At 44.9% G+C, this 24,492-nt stretch overlaps 1 protein-coding gene across 1 annotated transcript in view; it reads left to right on the plus strand.

The window, feature by feature from the left end:
- Positions 1 to 23,790, plus strand: part of LOC147606394 (uncharacterized) — a 67,072-nt gene extending 43,282 nt beyond the window's left edge. Inside the window, exons 2-3 of the mRNA XM_086792148.1 lie at positions 22,275 to 22,328; positions 23,334 to 23,790. Coding sequence (XP_086648274.1) covers positions 22,275 to 22,328; positions 23,334 to 23,567 — 288 coding nt within the window. The 3' untranslated portion in view covers positions 23,568 to 23,790. The remainder of the gene's footprint in view (positions 1 to 22,274; positions 22,329 to 23,333) is intronic.
- Positions 23,791 to 24,492: the final 702 nt, after the last annotated feature.

A 24,492-nucleotide genomic window follows, 5' to 3' on the forward strand; every position in this document is an offset into this window, starting at 1 on the left:
TGGCTGGACAGACCTGAATACACAGATTCAGGCAGGTACAGAAGTGGACAGCAGGCTGTTTATGCAAGTACAACTCCTGGCACGTATCCCGAGGCGGTACAGACGGGTACTGTGCTGATTTTCAGATCTGTATTTTCAAGGACAGCATAGGAGTGAGCATCAGGAGGAGGATACAGGCAAGTGCAAGCACACGTGTGAAGCAGGATTGTGGATTCAAGTGCCTGCAGGCACAGATTGGTGCTGTTGCTTCCTCCAGTGTTGTTTCACGAGCTGAACTTGGTAAGCTCTGTTTCTGTTCATCCATCTCTCTTTCTACTGCTTGATGTCTGCTGCAGGTATGTGTTATCTGGCTCCTTGTGAGAGGAGGGGTATGGCAGATTGACAAGGGATTAAGACAGAGATTGGGCAGCACATGTATGTTTGAGTTGAGAAGATGTATCATGCTCTTGAGTTATGCCAGATGTATGCCCATGGCTGGCCTGCTTTGTGATCTTGGCTGATCAGAGGGAGGCACAGTGTGTTGCTTGAGGACACAGATCTGTGTGCATAGATCCTCTGTGCTGAGAAGGATTTGTGGGCCGTCAGATTGGACTTACAGGTGTAAACTCTTGGCTGGTCTTTGTGTTGTACTCAGCCATACATATTATTTTAATTGAATAAAGAAATACCGCAAGGGGCGCCAAGCTTTGGGGCCAACAGGTGTCGCTGTGTTTTCAGATTTGGGCACTCTAGCCCCAATCTGTGTTTTGTTTCTCATCTAGACTACAAGTGGACGGGTGGTTGCTCCTACCGCACTCTGGTTTTCTATCAGAGGCCGGTTTCACATTGGGTTGTTGCAATCTCGGTATGTTGCTAAACTTCTGGAGAAGTTTAAATTTCAGGATTGCAAGCCTATCAACACTCCTATGGAGCCTGGGATGAAACTGTCACTACAGGATGACAGTATTTTATTTGATGCCACTACATATGCTCAGGCTATTGGGTGCCTTATTTACTTGTGTACTACACGGCCAGATATTCAGTATGCCGTATCTCAGTTGAGCAGATTCATGCACAGCCCGCGATTGTCACATTGGCAAGCTGTGAAGCGTGTATTTCGGTATTTGCAGGGTACCTTGTCTCTTGGATTGCTTTATCCTGAGGGGGGTGACATGCAGCTATATGCTTACAGATTGGGCTGGTGATTTTGATACGAGACATTCCACTAGTGGAAATTGTTTCTTTCTTGGCTCTTCATGTATTTCTTGGCTAAGCAAGAAGCAGACCACAGTGGCCACTTCGTCTTGTGAGGCAGAGTACAGAGCAGCCTACACTACTACCGTTGAATGTGTCTGGGTGCGTCATCTTATGAGACTGATATGGATATTTCAGTGGAGGAGCCTACATCTATCTATACTGATAGTCAGAGTGCCATTGCCGTGGCCAGGAATCCTGTGTTTCATGCTCGCACGAAACACATTGAGATTCACTATCACTTTGTTCGGGAGAGACTCCAGGCAGGTGATATCAGTCTGATTTACTGCCCTACAGATCAGAATGTGGCAGACATCTTCACCAAGGCATTACCACGTCCGAAATTCGAAGCATTCCGCACTGCTTTGAATTTGTTTCCTTTTGGTGGATGATGTACAGTGATCACATATCACTCCAGGGGGGTTTGTTGGGTTTTATGCTGTGTATGCACCCAGGGGAGTGCTAGTGATCATCAGTAGGTTACTGGGGGACTTTGTACTTCAGTTAGTGGAGGTTTTTTTCCCCAGTTTTAGCTTGGTTTCACTTATAAAGGTTTATAAGTGATTTGGTCCACCTGGCACTATTTATGGCCGGACCATGTGAACACACTATTAGGTCACATCCTTTTATGTGGCTATTGTACTTCATTTTATCACAATCAATACATGAGCAGTCGTGTTCCTCTCTGTCACTCTCACGCCTCCTGTTGAAGTACCTTCCAAACCCTAACCCTAACAGCTCAAACCCTTCAACTCTACATAAAAGACTTTGATAAGTCTGGAATAATCAACACTGGTCCTTTGCTAGCATAAAACTTTAATGCTTCGAAGGATTCTTTTTCAGCTTTGGTCCATTGAAATCCCACAGCTTTCTTTGTCAAATCATGTAGTGGACTAGCTACCATGGCAAACCACTTGATGAAATTCGTGTAGTAAGAGCATAAGCTAAGGAAACTTTGAACTACATGCACACTGATGGGGAGAAACAGTTAGGGTTAGAGTTCATTCATGGGAGACATACACAGAGAAGCAAGGGAGAGAGAGAGAGAGAGAGTTGTGGGGATAAGTCAACTCATAAGTATGAGTGTGACACTCCCCTATCACACATGTATATTGCACTAGTACACCTAGTGCACTTAGTACATTAAAAGTACTAAGTGTACTATGTACTATAACTTATGGGCTTGTACACACTATAAGGGTGGGCATAACGCCTTTACCCCAACAACCTCCCACTTAAAGGCAAAGTGCCCTTAAGTAAAGGAAAAGAAAAAATCAGCATGTACATGATAATATACAAGGCCATATCAAGGCTGAAAATGGCCTCATCCAATGCCCATCAAGTGTCTGCAATGAGCAAACCACTCCGGAGGCAAACTCTTCGTCAACAGATCAGCCGGGTTGTCATCCGTATGAATCTTAACAAGCTGAATTTGCTTGTTCTCTATCACCTCTCTGATGAAGTGATACTTCACATCCACATGCTTCGTCTTTGCATGAAAAACAGGGTTCTTTGCCAACTGAATGGCACTCTGACTGTCACAATGCAACAATGGAATATCCCCTGTATAGCCCAAATCAACCACTAACCGAGATAGCCATAATGCCTCCTTGCAAGCCTCTGTGGCTGCAATATACTCGGCCTCTGTAGTAGATAAGGCAGTGCACTTCTGCATCCTGGATATCCATGACACAGCACCTCCTGTGAATGTAAATACATAACTGGTAGTAGACTTCCGGTTATCTGGATGACCGGCATAATCCGAATCCGTGTAACCATACACTAATGCATCCTGTTTGCCAAAGCAAATGCACAAATCCTGTGTGCCCTTCAGGTATCTCATGACACCTTTCACTGCTTCCCAATGCTTCTTGCCAGGGTTGGCCATGTATCTAGAAACCACTCCCACTGCAAATGCAATGTCCGGCCTAGTAGCAACCATGGCATACATGAGACTGCCACAAGCTGAAGCATACGGAATCTTGGCCATATCAGCCCTGTCTCTATCTGACTGTGGGCTGTCCATAGCACTGAGTTTCACATATGGAGGCAAAGGAGTACTAGCTTTCTTCCCCCCGTCCATATTGAACCTCTGCAAAACTTTGCCAATGTATTCCTTCTGAGACAAATACAACACATGCTGATTTCTGTTTCGAAGTATCCGCATACCCAAGATGTGATTTGCATCACCCAAATCCTTCATATCAAAGGTTTGATGCAGCCTCTGCTTCAAGGCATCCATCTCTTTACGAGATTTCCCGGCAATCAACATATCATCAACATACAAAATGAGAATCAAGAGACTGCCATCCAAAGCTTTCTTGGTGTACAAGCAGTGATCTATGTCACTTCTCCTGAATTTCTGAGATTTCATGAATGTATCAAATTTATGATACCATTCTCTTGGTGCCTGTTTTAGCCCATAAAGACTCTTTTTCAGCTTGCATACAAGCTTCTCCTTTCCACTCACTGCATAACCCTCTGGCTGCTGCATATATATCTCTTCATGGAGATCACCGTGAAGAAAAGCAGTCTTCACATCCATCTGAATCAAGTCCAGATCATCATGCGCAACCAAGGCTAACACAGCTCTAAGTGTGGTCATTTTGACCACTGGAGAGAAGATCTCATCAAAGTCCACACCATATTCCTGTTTGAAGCCCTTAGCCACTAACCTGGCTTTGTATCTTGGCTTTGCATCTGGTGCAACTTTGAGCCTGTATACCCACTTGCATGGCAAAACCTTCTTGCCTGCAGGCAAATGCACCAACTTCCATGTTTCATTTTTATGCAGAGAATCCATCTCTGACTTCATGGCACGCTCCCATAGAGCCTTGTCTGCCCTCTGTAAAGCCTCTTTATAACATGAGGGCTCCCCACAGTCAGTGAGCATCAAGTAGTCAACCCCTGGAACAAACCTGTCAGGGGCTCTGGAGGGTCTTGTGGACCTCCGTACCCAATGACCATCATTTGCAGGTTGCTGTCCAGCCTGCATATCACCCATTGGTGGCTCCTGTTCCATGCCATAAGGCTGAAAAATCATGCCCGGTATCTCCTCCAACTGTGGTATATCCATAGGGATATCTTCTGCCATATCTGGCTGTCCATTTGGACCATTTTCAGCACCATTTAAGGGCTGGTTTTCCTGCTGTAATGGCTGATTTACAGCCCTTTGTTGTTGTCCATGATGTCCATCATCATCAAAGATGACTCTGCTAGGCTCCTGTTGCCTTGCAGGCTCCTTATACATGCATGTTTCATCAAAAATGACATCATTGCTGCGTATGATCTTTCTATTCATGGGATCCCAAAGTCTATACCCCATTTCACCTCTGTCACCATATCCTAGGAATATGCATTTATGAGACTTAGGATCAAGTTTGGTGCGCATTTCCCTGCGTATGTGCACGTACGCAACGCAACCAAACACTCTCAAGTGCTTGTATGACGGAGGCTTCCCTGTCCATACTTCTTCTGGCACTTTCCCACCAAGCCTCGTGTTAGGTGACCTGTTTATAAGGTGAACGGCTGTCATAACAGCTTCAGCCCAAAAACCATGAGGTAATGCAGCATGTGACAACATAGAACGGACCTTCTCCTGAATGGTCCTGTTCATCCTCTCTGCTGTCCCGTTTTGTGGAGGATCATAAGGAGTAGAGAGCTCCCTCTTGATGCCTTTAGCATCACAAAAGTCCTGAAACTGTTTGGACGTATACTCTCCACCATTGTCGGAACGCAAAGCCTTCAGTGTTTTGCCAGTTTGATTCTCAACATGAGCAACAAACTTCTGAAACACTGAGAATGTATCACTCTTCAAACGAAGAGGATAAACCCACACCTTGCGTGTGGCATCATCTATAAAAGACACAAAATATTTTGCCTCTCCCAAAGAAAGCTGAGGCATCTCACATACATCTGTATGCACAAGCTCTAACTGAGCATCTTTCTGTCCAAGAGCTTTCTTGTGGGGGCACTGTAGTTGCCTACCATATATACAATGCTTTAGAAGGCAAGTAACCCAAACGAGACAATTGCTCCATTCCCTTGACACTCATGTGTCCCAACCGGCTATGCCACATAGAAATTTCCGGCAGCTCGGTTGCATTTACATTAGCATGGTGACAAACACCTGCATGCATAAAGTAAAGAGTGTCCACCTTAGAGCCTCTGGCAACAACCAGTGAGCCCTTACTAATTTTCCACTTTCCACTACCAAATGTGGTAACATAATCAGCATCATCAAGCTGTCCAGTAGAAAGCAGATTCTTCTTGATCTCAGGCACATGCCTGACATCATGGAGCATAAGCTGTGAGCCATCTGAAAATACAAGCCTCACATCACCTCTGCCAAGAATCTTGCATGCATGGTTATCACCCAAATAAACCACTCCTTCATTGCCAGCAGTATACCTGACAAACAAGTCTGTGCAACCTGTGACATGAAAGGAGGCACCTGAATCAATGATCCATGAGTGCATACCATGACCACCTGTAAGAAGTGAATGGGCATCAAGTGAAGACGTAAAGAGGACCTCATCCTCACTGCCACCTGCATGTGACACATTGATTTCTTCGATCTTGACTCCACTTTTGCCCTTTGGCTTTACATCTTTGGCTTCATCCTTCTCTTTGTCTTTGCCTTTTCCCTTTTCCTTTTGATCATTTTTCCATTTGTAGCATTGCTTTTTGATGTGTCCCTTCTTGCCACAATAATGGCATTCCAAATCCTTTTTGGAGCGAGACTTGCTCCTTCCCCTTTCTTGGCTTTTCCCCCTTTGCTGGGATCTCCCACGTGCATTCATTGCATTGGACTTGCTAACAGAGTTGTTTTTCCTGTTCATCTCTTCTTGAAGAAGAGCACCCTCAACATCTGCATATGACAGCATAGCATTCGAATTGCTAGTGGCTGTCCTGAATGTGTCCCAACTCTCTGGCAAAGTGCATAACAAAAAAGTGGCTTTGAACTCATCGTCCATTGCCAACTTTTGATTAATGACTTGGCTGACAATACCATTAAACTCATTGAGATGGGCTGTCATAGATGCCCCTTCCTTCATCTGAAGACCTATGAGTTTCTTCAACCAATACACTTTGCTTGAGGCACTTTGTTGGGCATACAAGTCCTGCAATCTCTGCCACATTCCCCAAGCTGTCTTCTCTTCACGAATGCTGAAAAGTAATGAGTCTGACACAGACAACATGATAGTAGATCTTGCCAGCTCATCCATATCTTCCCACTCTTCAGCTGTAAGAGAAGCGGGCATCACACCCCTTTCTTTGATAGGCTTGTGCTGCTTTTTCTGGAGCAACACATTGTAGCACTGGGTTTGCCAAATATCATAGTTATGCGAGCCTTCAAGCTTCTTGATGTGAAGCAATGAAGAGCTCTCACCTGTGGTTGCCATAGCAAAATGCAACCTGTCAATGCCTGACTCCCTGCAAATGTGCAAACACTGCACCAAAAGCACACAAAGTGCTCACGGTTATTCTCCCAAGCTTTATCTCCCACTGCGGAAGCAAGAATGCAACTTTTCTCCCACTTTATGTGATGAAAACACCAAAATCTGGTTGCTGCAGATTTTGGACAGCACCTTAAATGTGCTCTTTTGCCCTTCCAAAGTACTGTACAGCAGTACCAAGTGCTCACCAATGATGTACCAAACCTGTACCGGCAATTTCAGCAGCTGAAATTGAACCTTTTGGTCACTCAAAACAGTGTACAGCCATGCCAAAACATGCACAAAGCTGTGCCAAATCTGTACCAGCAGGTACAATAGCAATAAATGCTCTCCTGGCTGTCCAAATGAGTGAAAATCAGACTTTTACAGTCCTGTACACTGCATAAAACAGTCCCGAACAGAAATTGGGCAAAAGCCCCTTGACTGCAAGCTGATTTTTGAGGATTCAAGGCATAAGTGTCTTGCCTGCTGCTTTGCCAAGCTCAACAAGCATACAAACTTGAAAAGCCCCTTGATTTGAGATCAATTTCTGATCATAGATGGTACATTGACGCACATGAAGGCATCCAGAGTGTTCACGATGCTTCCCCCTGGCCACATATACATCAAATACATGAAAGCCCCTTGATTTACAGGCACATTGAGTGCTTGTAAAGCATCAGCACATTATCCACAGCATCAAATGCGATCGCCTGCATGCAAATCAACCAAATCGGCACAAAAGCCCCTTGATTTGCATTGCGATTTGCTGCAATTTTGCCCAAATGTGCGATTTCTCACATCATACAGCATGTATGAGTGCTTAATTGCACAATTACATCAAAAGCCCCAAATTTGACATTCAATTTCCTGCAAATTGATCCTGATTGTGACCAATTTCCTGCAAATTTATCTTGATTGTGACCAATGTCACCCAATTTTGCCAATTTTGCTCAAAAATTGAGCAATTGGGCACCTGTACCTGCTCAATTGATAATTGTACCTGCTCAATTGCAAGTCCCAAAAAAAAATTGAAGCAAAATACCTTTCAAATTTCTGATTTTTTTCTGATTTGCAGGCGGGTTGATGAATTTGGTGCTGAAGATCCTGTTGTTCTGTGTAGGCATTGACAGGTTGCAGGTTAAGGCTTCTCCCACACAGTTGTGTGGGATGATGATGCTGCTGCTGATTAGTAGTTAGGGGCTTGGGCTGGCCGACTACATGCTCCACAAAAGCCCTGCTCAGCAGCCTCCTCTCCAAGCTCCAGCACTTGCAAGCTTTTACGCTGGAAGCTATTCGTGAGGAAGCCTGCTCCGCCTACGATGCGCTGAGCTACTCCATCGCTTGGTGGTTCAACGCTCACTTCGCTCCACGCTGTGATTCACCGCTCAGCCGACGACTATGCCCAGCACTTGTTGACGTATTCGCCTAGCGGCTACACGATTAGAGTCGCTCACGCTTCGCCTGGCTGCTGTGCGCTTCACTCGCCTAGCGCCTTTACGTCCAGCGCTAATGCGCTTTGCAGCCACTGCTGGGAGTTCAGTGCGTCGGCGCTATTTGTTGCACAGAACCCGCCTCTGTGTGATCCTTTCGCACACGCACCCGCTTATGCTGCCTTGGCTCACGCCTGAAGTTGACGGTCTATCCTCTTCGTTTGTTGACGCTTCTGCCAGGTGCTCGTTTCTCACGCTGAAGGAAGGGCCAGCGCTACACGTATAATTGGCTATGTGCATTTGCTTTGCTGCTGCCTTCGTTCACGCCCAGCACTCAGTTAACAGAGGTTTCTTTGCTCGATCAAACAGAGAGGACGGGCCTGCTCCAGCTCCAGCTCTGATACCAGTTGATGGGGAGAAACAGTTAGGGTTAGAGTTCATTCATGGGAGACATACACAGAGAAGCAAGGGAGAGAGAGAGAGAGAGAGTTGTGGGGATAAGTCAACTCATAAGTATGAGTGTGTGACTCCCCTATCACACATGTATATTGCACTAGTACACATAGTGCACTTAGTACATTAAAAGTACTAAGTGTACTATGTACTATAACTTATGGGCTTGTACACACTATAAGGGTGGGCATAACGCCTTTACCCCAACACACACTAGTCAACTCTGGCCATTCCATAATAGCCTTGACCTTTTTTGGGTCCATCCTTACTCCTTCCTTGGACATTATATGGCCCAAGTAGTGAATTTCTGACAAAAAGAACTCACTCTTCTTGCCATTCACATATAACTTGTGCTTCCGCAATTCCTGAAATACCATATCCAAGTGCTTTCGATTCTTTGAATGCATAATAATGCCATCAAAGAAAGTAGCTGCAAACTTTTTATGTGCTTGAAATATTCTTCCCATCATTCTGTTGAAAGTAGCCGGGGCATTGGTAAGACCAAAAGGCATCACCAAATACTTGTCCAAGGGTAGGCCTTAATGCGGTCTTGTGAATGTCCTTTGGAACAATCCTGACTTGATGGTAACCACTCTTTAAGTCAATCCTGCTAAAGATAGTGGCTCCATCCACTCTCTACGATGTCATCAATCCGAGGAATAGGAAACCTGTTCTTCACAGTGATCTTATTAAGAGCCCTGTAATCAATGCACATACGCCAAGAACCATCCTTTTTCTGAACCAATAAAACTGGGGAGCAAAAAGGTGATGAGCTAGGTCTAATTAAACCCTTTTTCAATAGCTCGGTCACTTGCTTCATAATCTCCTCTTGTTGAGCTTGACTCACACGATAAGGTCTGTTAGGAGGTGAGCTTCCTGGCATGATGTCAATCTGATGATCTTCCGGTCTCTTAGGAGGTAGCTCTCCTAGAAGAGTATCTGCAAAACAATCTTCATACTTCTTTAGGAAATCTTTTCTTTCATGATCAAGAGTTGGGAGTGACTCATCACTCTCAGATTCCTTTGGATCTCTTACATATATCAAGTACGAGGAAATAGATTGCTTTATTGCTGTAGGAACTAGTACATGACTAATGAGTGGAATGGAATTCCCCTCAACTCCTACATCAAAAGTTTCATTCTTGCTCTTAAAAGGGAACCTAATCTTGTTTCCAGTCCAATCAATGGCTAGGTCTATCTTCTTATGCTAGGGCATACCCAAAATTACATCACAATGTCCTGGAAGCTCTTTTTAGGTGGCTGTCCACCTTTTTGCAGGTTTGGGTCTCTTCGCCCTTGGAACTTTCTTGATCTTGCTTAATTTTAAGCACCAATTGCTCCGTAGCAAGAGCAGATGCTATGAGCTGCTGAAGAGTGTGTTTCGGGTGCAATTCAATGCCCGAACAATAAGCTAGTTGCAATCCGGAGCAAAACTTCCTCTTCCTTTCATCCTCTGAGAGTTGCATGAAGGGAGTTACCTCAAGCAACACTTTCCAAAACTTATTGACATATTGCTGCACACTTTCATTATCTTTTTTCTCAAGTCTATTCCACTTTTGGGTGAGAGTTTGCTCTGCATTAGGAGGCAAAAACTGGGTATAAAATCTGTCCTTAAACTCTTTCCAAGTGCAAATGGGATCTTTGGTGGTCTTTTCAGTGATCCACCAATGGGCAGCTGTCCCCTTCAAGAACATGCTTGCATGACGAATATTGGACTTCTCAGTGAAGTCCTCATCACTAAAAGCAACGTCAAATTGTGCCACAAAAGCTAGCACCTTAGAGACATCATACTCTCCATGAAAGGCATCAAATTTCACGGACTTGTCCGCTGCCTTGAACTCCTTGAGCTTCTTGGGATGTGATACATGTTCTTCTCTTTTTCTCTTCCCCTTATCCAACGGGGCAGCCCTCTCTGCATGGGCTTTATGGGCAATCAAAGATGTTTCAAGAGGCACGGTGGCATGTGCATTATGAATAAGTGGCCCCGATGCATGTGGCCTCCCCAAATGATGCATCGTCTCTCCACGAGACAACTCAATAGGCAAGGTCTTTCAGCTTGCATGCCGACCACTCTCCATGCACAAGGCCATCATGTCGCCCACTAGCTCCAACATGCATATACTTGTTGCCTCCTGTCCCATGAGGAGTAGATGCATGGCGAGAAGTGACTGATACCTCTTCCTTGTGTATAAAAGACCTCAACCGTTGAGATGCTGGGTCTCCCTGCTTCAAACGAGATGAATTCTTGAATACTAGCTCTCCATCCTCTCCTTCCTTGAGATCACCCTTGCGGATGAGATAAGAGAGTGCCAACTCCCTTGGCTTCTTGCCCACTTCACGAGCCATGGACTCAAAGGTCATATCCACCATAGCATCAGCTGTCCTTGCTTCAATGACACTTTGTACATGGGGATCTTCATGCATAAATTTCAGCTCTTGCTCCTTTGCCTGCAAAAGTTTCTTCATGTGCTCCAATTCAGCCCTCAAGGCATTGGGCTCATCCTCATGCATAGGCTCTTTACCACGGGATGGCTGTCCCATGAATGCACTGTCATAACCTCTCTCAAGAGGCTTGTGCCGACCAAGCAATGCATCAGAATCACGTGAAGCACTTAAGTGACCTCTAGAATCTGGCACCACCAAAGGATTGCCTTGGCTGTCCATTGAGTCAAGTGTCCGTACTTGCTTCCGATCTCAAAACTCCGTGTCTTCTCTTGAGAAAGAGAGACGATCGGGCTCTGATACCAATGTAACCGCTCCCTACTGGAGGCCTACAAATCGGAAGACAAAATACACATTTTAGAGCACTTAACTAATACCATCAATGGACATTATTAGCAACATTAATATTGAAAATGACCAATAACACTTGACACGAGCACTGGGGCCGGAAAGGGCCGGCCCTCCTCTCAATACATATGTATTTCTTGGAGTATTTATATATACAAGTGTCACGGGCCAAAAGGCCAGATTTCTCCTCACATGGAGTGAATATAACTCAAACAAATTGGGTAGTTGTCGATGAAGTCTGGACAGTCGAAGAAGTCCAAAATCACAAGCACACTCCCCCCTTCACTGGGTGCACAACTGTCTTTCACTGGTCTTCCGGGACCGTGCACCAACAGGCACGCCCGTACTAACACAGACAAAGGGATACACCGCGGAGGGAACATTGCCTGGTTCTCCCAGATAAGCTTTGCTCCGAGATTCCCTAGTGTGTCTAACCTTCACTGGCTTTCAGAAGTTCTGAGAGCGCGGTTAGCACCACCACAGGGAAAAACTAACCACACTAGAAAAACTTCCTGAGCATGGCTAGCATAAACATGCTTTGTTCCTGCTCTGCACAAAACTTAGAGAAAACTTTGAACTAATTCAGCAAATTTTAAGTTTACACATAAGCAACATGAGGCACTTGGTACAACAAGTAGAGGTCCCGGTACAAGTACAATCTGGTACGAGTACACTCTGGTACAATAGGTACAATTCAAGTACTGTAGGTACAATTCAAGTATAGCAGGTACAATTCAGGTACTACAGGTACAAGGCAGGTTCAACAGGTACTATTTAGCAGGTACAGCACATGTGAAAAGTTCAGCAGGTACAGCAGATTCAGCACATGGGCAGTAGGTACAATTCAGGTACAGCAGGGTACAAGTACTCGGACGCAGGTACAATTCAGGTGGGTACAGATTGGAGGAGGGTACCAGGCGATGGAGAGAGAGGGACAGCAGGCGATGAAGAGAAAAATGAAGCCAGCCACACGTGGGAAAAATACTAAAATGTTTCATGCAAAACCTTTTGTAAAGGTTATAAAACCTTAATGCCTATTTAATACTATGGGCACCCACACTAGAAAATGTCCAGCCCCTCTTTTAAATGTGTGTGAACATATTAGCTTATAAATATTAAAGTTACATAGCTTATGGATTTTACATTTTAAAAGGGGCCAAAATGGTAATACTTACCACCTGTTCACATGCCACACCAATGTGTCAGCAAGCATCACTCCCACGGTACACTGGGGGCATCCTCGTCCAGTGTACTAGCATGGCAAAATAGGCAAACACACGCAAACAAATCATGCGAAAACAAGTTTATGCTTGCAGTCACAAATGCATGTGCACATGTAATGGACGAAATCTCCCTTTCATGAAACTTGTACAGAAAGTTCCTGTTGGGTACAAAACTAGTGCGACAGAAATATGAATATATGTCTTGGTCTTCCTATGGAGTGACAATCCCATAGGTAAGACGCCATCCTGGCCATACACGGGTGGCACCAATAGGCTTTCGTCCATACAACATGAAGCAGGTCACACACGGGGCTAAGTACAAACTCATCTCCATAGAGAGGAGCAAGAATCAAGAAAACTAAAAAGAAGCATATTGAGGTGCAATATCATTGTCGGGGAGAGGCTCCATGCAAGAGGTGTTGGGTGTTGGACTCACACACTCACACACACAAACCTGCACATTAGGGTTAGGTGCAAGGTAGAATAGCTCACACACAGAAATGAGAGAGAGAAAGAAAGAAAGAAAGATTTTATTAACGTCTTCCAAAAGACCGAACTCGGCCTATGAGACAAATCGGAGTACCTGTATGGGGTATCCTCTGTCATCCCAACAAAATGAAAAAAAACTGAACTGAAAAGCTGAATCTGGGTGTGCAATAAGTACAATGAGTGGTGAAGGGGATGGAGCTCTTCTACTAGGAGAATGCAAAGCTATATGCATGGAGTATACAATCATGATATGCAACCTAGCTAGCTCCATCCTGTACCATACCGGGGGTATAAAATGGTATACATCAGTGAAGGGGGTGTCCACAGCTCCCTGAAGAACATGCCTGGGTGTGCTCTGAAGTGAGCCCGTCGCTCCGCCCCCTCTCTGTGAAACTGAGCTCTGATCTCTGTCATCTCTCTCTGGTATAGGCGTGGTGTCCGAAAGCCAGGTGTACTCTGTCTCCTGCGGGCTCTAAGTGTCTCTGCTCTCTGGAGAGTAATTTCCTGCCGTGTAGGGGCTGGGAGGGGGATGGATCTTTGAAAAAATGTAGTAATCTGTGTCTGTCGCCCCCCCCTCTGGAGCTGTCTGAGCCTGTAATAATGTCTCTCTGTGGCGCTGTATGTCTAGAATGAATCTCCCCAGTATGCGCTGGTCTGCTGCCTCAAAGATCTGGCGTAGGGAATGTGGCTCTCTGAATAAAATGGGATATCTCTCTCTGATGGTTGTATATGCTCTGCATCTGCATACATAATGCTCCTCACTCTCCACCTCCTCTCTGCACAATCTGCATACCCTCTCCTCTCGGGAGATCCGTGCTGCTTTGCCAGTCTCAATCTCCAATCGGTGTGATGAAACTCTAAGCTGACCAATAGCCACTCGGGAGCCGTGTGGTAAAAAGCCCTCCATGTATCTAGGCCTCTCTATAAATACATCATCAGTGATACTCATGAAGTGATCTCTGTAGTATAGCATCTTCGGTGGAAGAGGCTGTGTAGGCGATATCCATGTCTCTCGTGTATAGAGCTGCCATAGATCCTGTCTCAATACTCTGTTCCTCTCACTATGAGAGAGACGGATATGTGGTGCATCCCTGTCATACTGGAATGGTGGTAGATGATCCATGTCTAGGCCATGCTGTGAGAACCAATGTGTGACTGTGCATACCATGATCCTCTGTCTCCTGCCTCAGCCAGCTGTCTAGATGCCTCAAAAGCTTTGTATGACAATCTGTCCTGTGGCATCTCTCTGAATCTGTCTAGCAGGCATATAGTCTGAAATATGGCCTCTACCATCATAGGAGGTGCAGCAAACTTTGCTCGGATAATGTCATGAGGTACTGATGGTTTGCTGCGTATCATGCGTGCCATCATGAGGGCCTGTGGTCTCTCTATCTGTGTCCACCAATGGGTAGCAAGGCCTGACGCCTATACCGTTGCTCCATACATCAATGCCGGTGTGACTAATGTGTCAAATAGCCACCCCTTCGTCCGAGGCTCCTGAAAATGCGCCTGGTGGCACTGTCTCTCTAGCATAGCCAATGCTGCATATCCCCGTGTCAATCTAGCTCTGGCTGCTAAACCCCTGGTGAAGCGTGTGGCTGCTGCAGAGAAGGTAACCCCTAGGTACACGTATGATGTCACCACCTCCACCTGGCGTCCTGCGAGAGTGAATGTCAGCTGACTCCTGCCCTGTCTCGATGTATGAAAGACCATAACCTTGGTTTTCCCAAGGTTCAGAGTAAGACCCCTCTGTGTGCAGAAATCATCGAGTGCATGTAGATGCTGCTGTAGACAACCTGGAGACTCAGACACTAATACAATATCATCATCATAGAGCATAATATGTACTGAGGTACCTGCTAAATCAACTCCATCTTCGCCTCCCCGTGTAATGAAGTCAGCCACCTCATCAATGTATAACCCAAATAGCGTGGGGGAAAGTGGGCATCCTTGCTTCACACCAATGGTGCTAGCAATAATCTCGGACATACTTCCTGGACATCTGACTCGCCCAAAAACCTGCTCATATAATGCATAGATGCCCCATGTCATATTTGCTGGTATGTCAAGAGACTGCAGGCGCTAAAATAGCCTCTCTCGTGGTACTGTGTCAAATGCCTTGCGGAAATCCACAAAGCAGCAATAGAGCTTTCTCTTCCTCACTCTGGCCTGAGAGGGGCGAAATGGGCAGAAGGCGGGGAAGCGGGGCGAACAGTGCTGAAGAGGGTGGCGACCAGTGCTGAAGCGACGGGCGAAAGGGGCGAAATGGGCAGGAGAGACCAAAAGTGTGGTATCCACAAAATGCAAGTCAACCCTTGCATGTATGCAACATCCATATATTATAGTCACACGTATTCACAGAGTATACCACACATCTCACACGTGTCACAGCTGGTTGGATTCACTCACAACCAACTAGGGTCACCCTCTAAAAAATCGGATTCACTCTTGATCTTATACCACACTGGACTACCCTCATCAAGAATTAATTCAAAAGAGTTGATTGGATTTACTCACAATCAAACTCACACATTCCTTACATGCGTCACACATGTCACAGTTGATTGGATTCACTCACAACCAACACTGAATTTGTGATAAGTTATCCATCACAGATAAATATCAGTAAGTATTCATCATAGACATATAAAAGAGACATTGTATCAAGGACTTCTATGTGTAATAAATTCTAGTATCCCATACCACTAGAAATTATTCCACACAAATCTAGCGATAAGTATGCATCGGAATACTTTACACAAGATTAATCTTGTGTCCCATACCACAAGACTAATTCATAGTGAAAAATTCATAAAGTATAGTTCAAGATGGAAGGGCCGAGAAGTTCTACTTTTGATGCATAAGAACTCTCCTTGAAATTTGCAAAAGTCTTAAATAAAATTTGATATAGGGATAATCAAATGAATATGTTACTCTAAGAGTCGGAGTAGTCGTTGTGGTAGTCTTGTTCTTCAGCATCATTGAGTCCAAGTGAAATAATAAATATTAAATAAAACTTATGACGTAAAAATAAAATCCAAAAGTAAGAGTCTTATCTTGATGCATTGTTGGCTACAAAATGAAAAGGTTAAGAGAAATACAGAATTTAAAACAATTTGTGAATAACTGAAAACGTAATTATTCGGTAAAGATGAAGACTTATTGTATGTAAGTCGAGATGAAAATTGTTGGAAGCTCTATGGTAGAGATCATTGGTATAACCTGTACATCATGCTTACACTACACATAACAACATGCGTACACTCATGCACAAAGTCAAGACTATTGTATTTATGATTACGACATAAACTGCTTAAGTAATAATCACATAGTCAGATAGTCTAGAATAATGTTAGTTCGGGTTAGGTGTATAATCTGAAAGTCTACCCCAGTCGAGAGTCTTTGTAGAGCTGAGAAAACATTTGAAACCGTTGAATCCAATCAATGACGGTAACAATAATCGTTTTTTTGCTTTCTTTCTTTCTTTCTCTTCTCTCTCTCTCTGTCTCTCTCTGTCTCTCTCTCTTCTCCTCTTCTTCTCTCTTTCTCTCTCCTCCTCCTCTTCTTCTTCTTCTTCCTCTTTCCTCTTCTTCTTCTTCTTCCTCTTTCCTCTTCTCCTTCTTCTCTCTCCACATTTTTCTCTTGATGACTGGAGGAACATCATTGTACTACTTGTTTGTCTCATAGGCCAATTTTGGCCTTTTGCAAACATTAATATATCTTTCTTTCTTTCTTTCTCCTCCTCCTCTTCTTCTTCTTCTCTTTCTTCTGTCTCCTCCTCTTCTTCTTCTTCTTCTCTCTTCTCTCCTTATTCTTCTTCTTCTTTTCCTTCTTCTCTTTCTCTCTCCTCTTCTTCTTCTTTCTCTTTCCCTCGCGGCTCACCACGTGCTGCTACGCAAGTGATTGAATTATCCCATATAGTGTTTTTAAGATCTTTGGCACAGGTTATAAGATAAAAACGAGTGTCTCTTGAGGAGACACCGGTGCCGTGCCCGCTGTTGACGCCGTCCGTTTGTCGGCCGTGTGTCGACAACCATAGTTGTACCCCGCTATTGCTGTGTGCTACCGCGATGCGGTCTTGTTGTCGGTGCGCCGGGCCGTGTGTTAGTTCACTGCTTTGCCGCCGGTGTTGTGCGGGCCGTCCTCTTTGCTGCCGTTCTGACATGCTGCCGTCACATTGGGCTTCGTGCCGCCATTTCTCACCTTCACACAAAGGACCTGATGGTCCCGGGCCGTTTGAGTGTTTGAAAACACACACCTTTTTGTTGGAGCATAGCTAGGGCTTTGCTACCATTGAAACGGGAATACCGAGACCTCGGGAAGCGTGCGCACAGAAAAATATAGAAATGAAAGATAACACCAAATTGGGTCCCAATTGCCCTCCCAAGTGTGTGCTAAAAGCTGTTGGAATGCGCAGCAGAATATGAGACACAACTGAGAGCAAACACGTGCAGGACTCCATGTTGAACAGAGGCCCACGTAGAAGACAAATGCCAGCCTGCAACAAACTAAACTGGGAGTAGAAAGAGAAAAAATGCAGACAAGAGAGTGGCTGGGTATGAACTCTGTATATACACAAGAATCCCGAATGAATGATACAATGGCATGGGGGCTAAAATGGCCCCAAATACCCAGTCGGCCAGGGCTAAAGGCACCCGACTGCCTCACGTCTGGTGTCATCCAGTCAACCAACATGAGTGGGGTACACGACTTGTATAAACCAGTCGGTCAACCTCTATCAAAGGTCACATCCACACGTGTGATAGTCGGCCTAAACCTAGAGCATCCTGCCAGCACAGGGCAGCCACCCAAGCCATGGAAAAATGGGGAAAAATATGGAGAGTGGGGAAAAATGAGAAAACACCTAATAAGGGCGGGTACACCCACAACAGAGGCCCTGGTGTACATGTATAGACAGGAGATGACTTCTAACACCCCCTCTCAGCTCCTGGCTGTGAAACCAACCACAGGGAGCTGGGGTGCCGCCTGAGCGAATCCTGAGATAGCGACTTCGTGAAGAGGTCCACCGTACTGTCCTCCGTCGAACAAAACTTCAGCAAGATATCATCAGAAACGGTCCGTTCACGAACAAAGTGCCTCTGGATGACCATGGGTTCCTCCAGTGGAAGCCCAATCCTGCAATGCAACCTCTGCAACACAAGCAGCATCACAAGCAGCCTGGTACTCTGCCTCTGTCAACGACAAGGCAAAAGATGATTGCCTCTTACTGCTCCAAAAAACTGCTCCTGGGCCTGAAGTAGATCTCCTTGTGTCTTGATCTCCTCCCCAATCTGAGTCACTCCAACCGTGGAGTCGGACTCCATCCATCAATCTCCCTCCTGCGTAAAAGAGTCCATGATCGTTCGCATGCCGCAGAAACCACAGGATACGCAATCCTGCCTCCCAAAGAGTCATCTGCAACCATGAGCTCAACTGCATCATCCGGAAGCTCACGTCCAATCTGGTGTCCATCAACGAAATCAATGAACCATTCTGCTTCCGAGTCAAAGAGGCATCACACTGCTCACAAGGATCAACACCTGTTACGGTGCAAAGCCAAGCCCTGGAAACCTGTTGAAGACCACCCAAGGCCTTCTGAAACCTGTCAACCACCCCCTTTGAATCCGGAACCACAAAGCCTGGAGTATGCACCTCCTTCTGCAAGTAATCAAGTGCCACCTGCCTGGCTTTCCGAAAGGTCCCCGTGGAAAGAACATCCTCATCTACAGGAGTTTCTTTGTCCCGAATACTATGAGACATCAGAGCATAAGTAACCTGTTCAGTTTCCTCAGTTACCTGTTAAGTTTCCTCTGACTGATGAACACAAGAACCACCAACATCAGTACTGGAAAGTTCCTGCCAACTGCTGCCATCAACTGGCAAGCTATCCACCATCTGGTCCCGGAAAGCCTGCACCTGCAGCGTATCCACACTTAAGTGGCCATACGAGACTGCCACTCATCTCAAAACTGAGGACCTGGGACCATGTCCTCTGACGATATCTCCTTCCCAGCCTGAAGAACTTCCTGCTGAAGAGCCTACAGCTTGTTAATATGCTCCCGCATCGTCAACGACTTTGCAGGGCTCATAACCCGCATCTGTACTTCCAAGGAAATCCTCTTCATGGGCGATACCCTGTTGTAAAGAGAAGCCAAATGCTGCCATATATCTCTGGCCAGCGTCATATGCTTTACATGATTGATTGCCTGCGGTGTGCAGTTGAGGAAGATAAATGAACGGACCCTGGCGTTGACACGATCCTAGATCTGTGCTTGTTCCTCCTGGTCCTTTCGGATCGACGGTAACTCCCCTTCCTCTACTTCCGGCCGTGGAACCCCAACAACGATGAAATCAGCGAGGTCGTAAGACTCTAGAACAGATTCCATCATAACCTTCCATATGCCGTAGTTGTTCCCGTCCAACTGACGGTCCACCGAGAACGTGGGGAGTGTAGGGATCTTCACATGCTTAGTAAATCTGCCATTGCGGGGGGTGAACTTTGGTCGTGTGAATGGGGAGGGTGAGTGGGAACAAAACCTGAAGATAAATCTGCACTTGCTGCTCCCTGCTTCACCACGTCCCGAACGGCCCACAAGGGTCCCCAAACAGCACTAAAAACACGAACAGTCTCGCTCCTCCGGGGGGTGAACTTGGTCTTCTGAAGGGAGGCTGGGTGGGAAACACAATGAAGACGAGGCTTGAACTGCTTACTCCTCGCTTCTCCAGGTCCCGCACGGTCCACCGATGCCTTCGATCAGCACCAATCACGAACAGTCCCGAATCTCCAAGTCTCCCGCAAGCTCTTCCAAGGTCTTCAAGGGCTTCAACAGTCCCGCAAGCTCTCCACGTCTCCAAGATCTTCAAGCAGCCTCGTGCTCTGATACCATGTCGGAATGCGCAGCAGAATATGAGACACACAACTGAGAGCAAACACGTGCAGGACTCCACGTTGAACAGAGGCCCACGTAGAAGACAAACGCCAGCATGCAACAAACTGAACTTGGAGCAGAAGGAGAAAAAAAGCAGAAGGAGAAAAAATGCAGACAAGAGAGTGGCTGGGTATGAACTCTGTATATACACAAGAATCCCGAATGAATGATACAATGGCATGGGGCCATGGGGCCATTTTATATGGCCCCAAATACCCAGTCGGCCAGGGCTTAAGGCACCCGACTGCCTCACGACTGGTGTCATCCAGTCGGCCAACATGAGTGGGGTACACGACTTGTGTAAGCCAGTCGGCCAACCTATATCAAAGGTCACATCCACATGTGTGATAGTCGGCCTGAACCTGGAGCATCCTGCCAGCACAGGGCAGACACCCAAGCCATGGAAAAAATGGGGAAAAAATATGGAGAGTGGGGAAAAATGAGAAAACACCTAATAAGAGCAGGCACACCCACAAGAGAGGCCTTGGTGTATATGTATAGATAGGAGATGACTTCTAACAAAAGTATCCCTGCTTGAGTATTTTTATAGTATTTTATTCCATCAAAAATAGATTACATGGCTATTTTAGCCCAAGCTTGCTCTACAAGCTTTCTTTTTACAAAAATTTGATAATAAAATATTTCAAAAATCTCACTCCCGTGACATCACTCCAGGGGGGTTTGTAGATATCTATGTCATGGGCAGTGGTGTGAATACTCTAGCACTAGGCATGACACTTTATCCCTCAATAGGAGGCTTTTTCCCCATGCACAGGAACACACTCTATCTCACTTTTGGGAGAGTGTGTGAAGTGACTTTTGTACTTAAGGTCACTTTGGCCTTTCTTTTGTACTAGCATTGTGGTACACTCAAGTATCATAGAGTATTGTGTCTCCTTGCTCATGATTGCTTCACTGTGTGTGTCTGTGCGCGTTACTCCAAACCCTAACCCTCATCCCAACAAAACTATCACGTTGAAATACAGGGCATTGTTGGAAATGTGGGACACTGTTAGAAATGCAGGGCACTGTTGGACACGTGCATATGGGGAGGGGACACTTTCATATTCTTCCACTTCATCCCCCAATGGAGAAAAACACAGCCTTTCAGCAGCAGAATCAGCCCAGAAAACAGCAAATCAGATTGCTGCTCCATTAGCAGACAAACTCAGCAAACACAGGCCAGAATTGACAGAGAAGGTGATGGAAGGTTGATGAGGTTCCTGGTTTGTTCTTTGCACATAGAATAGAGTGAGGTTTTACAGTTTTCAGCATTGTTTGTACTTTCTATCTTGTATCCGGTTTAGCTTACTGTGGAAAGGGAAGGGAGGGGGGTTGTGGTGCTATTCTCACCAATTGTTCCCGGTTCACCGCGGGGCTTTTGCGTGCGTGCGCAGGATGGTGCTCTGTATGCTGGTGTCTTATGTGGATGAATGTTCAAGTTTCTTGCTGTCTGATCGATTCAAACTTTAACTGCTGATGTTAAATTAAATCGCTTTCGCAAGACTTTCTCACTGTAGGGCCCTACTTACATCTGATCCATTGCAAGGATAAAGACGTGGCCCGTCAGCAAGTATGCCAGCTTATGTGACAAGTGGCTCTGCCTTCCCTGTGCAAGAAGTCCTCTGTAAGAAATGCCTTGGAAAGGACGGTTTACTTGTTGGTTTCTGATCACATGCATTATTGCCAACACCGGTCTTAGTTGCTTTCGATCCTTGGCTTGATCATTCTGATAGGCCTATGCCTCCAGGCATTGCTTGACCCCTCATTTGGCTGCTGGACTTTAGCTTGTACAAAGCCGAATTTCATCTTACAAACTCTCACTGGCCCTGTCCCTGCTCAAGTTTAGCTCGTACAAACCCGAATTTTATCTTACAAACTCTCACTCCAGGGATCAAGGATCTTTCTACTGTACCGTGTTTATGTCTACCCTGTACACAGGGTACCCTTAGGCCTTGTTGAGGCTGAAGACCTTAAGGTCTTTTCTTTATCTTGTTGTGATTCCCAGTTTATGATGAGGAAACCTTTCATGAGCCTGAAGACCTTAAGATCTTTTCTTTATCTTGCTGTGATTCCCAGTTCGTGGCCTAACAAGCATTGATGTATTCAAGGAGTAACAAGCGACATTGTTTTGGCTCATTCCAGAAAAAGGATTGAAAGCAAGAGCAGCTACATTGTTTTGGTTGTCATAACAGATTATTTTTCTGTTTTTTTTTAAATTAAACAACTTAATTGAATAATAAATATCCTGTACTGCCACTAATTGCATTTTCTGTGTTTTTTCAGTGGGGAAGTAATCTTACGCAAAATGCAAATATGCCTTTGCCAGTTCCGATTAAGGTGGGACCTACTTTTCTTTTTCTCTTGTTTTTCTCTTTGTCGCATGTGGTTTCTGGTACGAAATAGTTTCTTGTGTGATAATTATGATTGATATGTTTTCAAGGTCTGTTATGTTCAGGCACCTCAAGTCAGACCATTGTCCTGTAGTTTTGTGCATTGGAGATGTGGGGAGCCAGAACTCTCCTCCCTGAGTATGCATACCAGAGTCTCGTTATTCAGATGCAGAGTTATCATGGCAGGTGATGGATGTTGGAGAGCTTGTGATGCTCTTGACTCTAGGCAAAGAGTTTCTCTTGCCTTAGGGAGTGTCAGTGATCTTTATTACAATGTGGCCCTAGCCAGGAGGCAAGAGATCTTGGATAGAGAGAGCCATCAGGCGTAGATTGTGTGCTTTGCAGAGGAAACTTGAGAAACACCTTGATGCCTGCACCATTAGGGCTGAGTTTCATGACTCCTTTGAGTAGCGTGCAGACTTTCATTAGCATGCATAGGTCCCTTGGTCTTGGCTTTGTAACCTCTTATCTTTAAATGCTTACAAATGACCTTCGACCTCCCTTAGAGGGATTTGATGGCGTTTTCAGGTCATAAAACATCATCAAAAAGGCCATAAAACATGTTCACAGTGTGCCCAACAAGTTTCCCAACCATTGGTGCATGTCCTGGGCACCTCTGGGAGCCTATAGGGCTGTCAGAACTACCCCAATCAGTCCATTCTCTTGCTCGAATCTTGCCCTTGAGGTGGCTGCAAGCAGGAAGCATGTCCACGTGGCACTCCCATGGGTGATGCATGTGACATTCCTTGGGTAATATTGGACATTCAGAATATTTGCATGTCTAGTCGTAATAGCACTACGCGAGAAAGAGACATGGCTCCTTTACCTCATAGCGCATGTAGTTTTGAAACCTTGTTCATTCGACCCATATCTATGGTTGCTGCTGCATGTTGCGTCTGCATACTTCCCTGCCTTGTACTTTTTGTTTTTACTTGTGTTCCTTTGTGAGCAGGTAGACAAAATTGATGGTGGAGTAAGGCTTGGCTACATTCGGCTCGTGAATGGTGCAATAGAGGATCTTGCACATATAGACTGTGTTGTCTATCCAGGTACTCAAGATTCCAATGCAATGTTCCGTGCCGTACGGAGTGGCCGTTTCAAGAATGAAGTCCCACCTGGTGAACCTATCATCATGCAAAGTCTCCTTCAAGCCCTCAAAAAATCCATCGAACTCTCAAGAGTGTGAGGCATATCTATTGCTGTATCATAACCCCAATGTGGGTATGTAATTCTTTTTGGATTTAGCACACAAGTCATAGCTTCTGATGCTATGACCATTGGCTGTTTGTAAATTGCCTGTATTATAATCAGGTCACTCACAATTTAATTGCAAGCAATCAGCTCTTGTATTATAAAGCATTAACCATGGAATGAGCAAAACAGAAAAAAGATGCAGTAATCTTCTTAAAGCATGCCCAAGATTTGTAGTACAGAAAAATCAGAGAAATGTTACTTTGACACATGGAGAGCATGTAAGGGTTTCTTTTGTGTTGTTTGTGGTCATTACTAAAGTGTGAGCATTTTAAGGATTAAGGTGAAGTGAATCCAGGCCTATCCCCAATGCTCATCCACATGTAAGGTCAAGGGTTGGTTAGCCTTGGCTATGGTTTGTTATTAGCAAAGGTGATAGTCTTATTTCCAAGGAAGGGTCATGGTAGAATAATTGGATTAAATTCCTCTTGGAAGAAGCCCATAATGGTTCCTTGGAATGGGCCTAGAAGAGTTCTTATGAAGGAATGGGTCACCTTGGAGGATAAAGAAAGGATCCTTGAAGAACGGTCTTCACACACACACTCATATATATATATATATATATATATATATATATATATATATATGTATGTATATATGTATATATATATATGTATGTATACATATATATGTATATATATGTATGTATGTATGTATGTATACATACATACATACATGTATGTATGCATGCATGTATGTATGTATGTATGTATATACATTACATACATACATATATATATGTATATATATGATATATATATATATATGTATGTATGTATGTATGCATACATACATACATACATACATACATACATACATACATATATATATATATATATATATGTGTGTGTGTGTGTGTG

This window comes from Cibotium barometz, chromosome 57 (assembly GCF_041138505.1).
Source record: "Cibotium barometz isolate CiBa-2024 chromosome 57, ASM4113850v1, whole genome shotgun sequence".
Taxonomy (NCBI): Eukaryota; Viridiplantae; Streptophyta; class Polypodiopsida; order Cyatheales; family Cibotiaceae; genus Cibotium; species Cibotium barometz.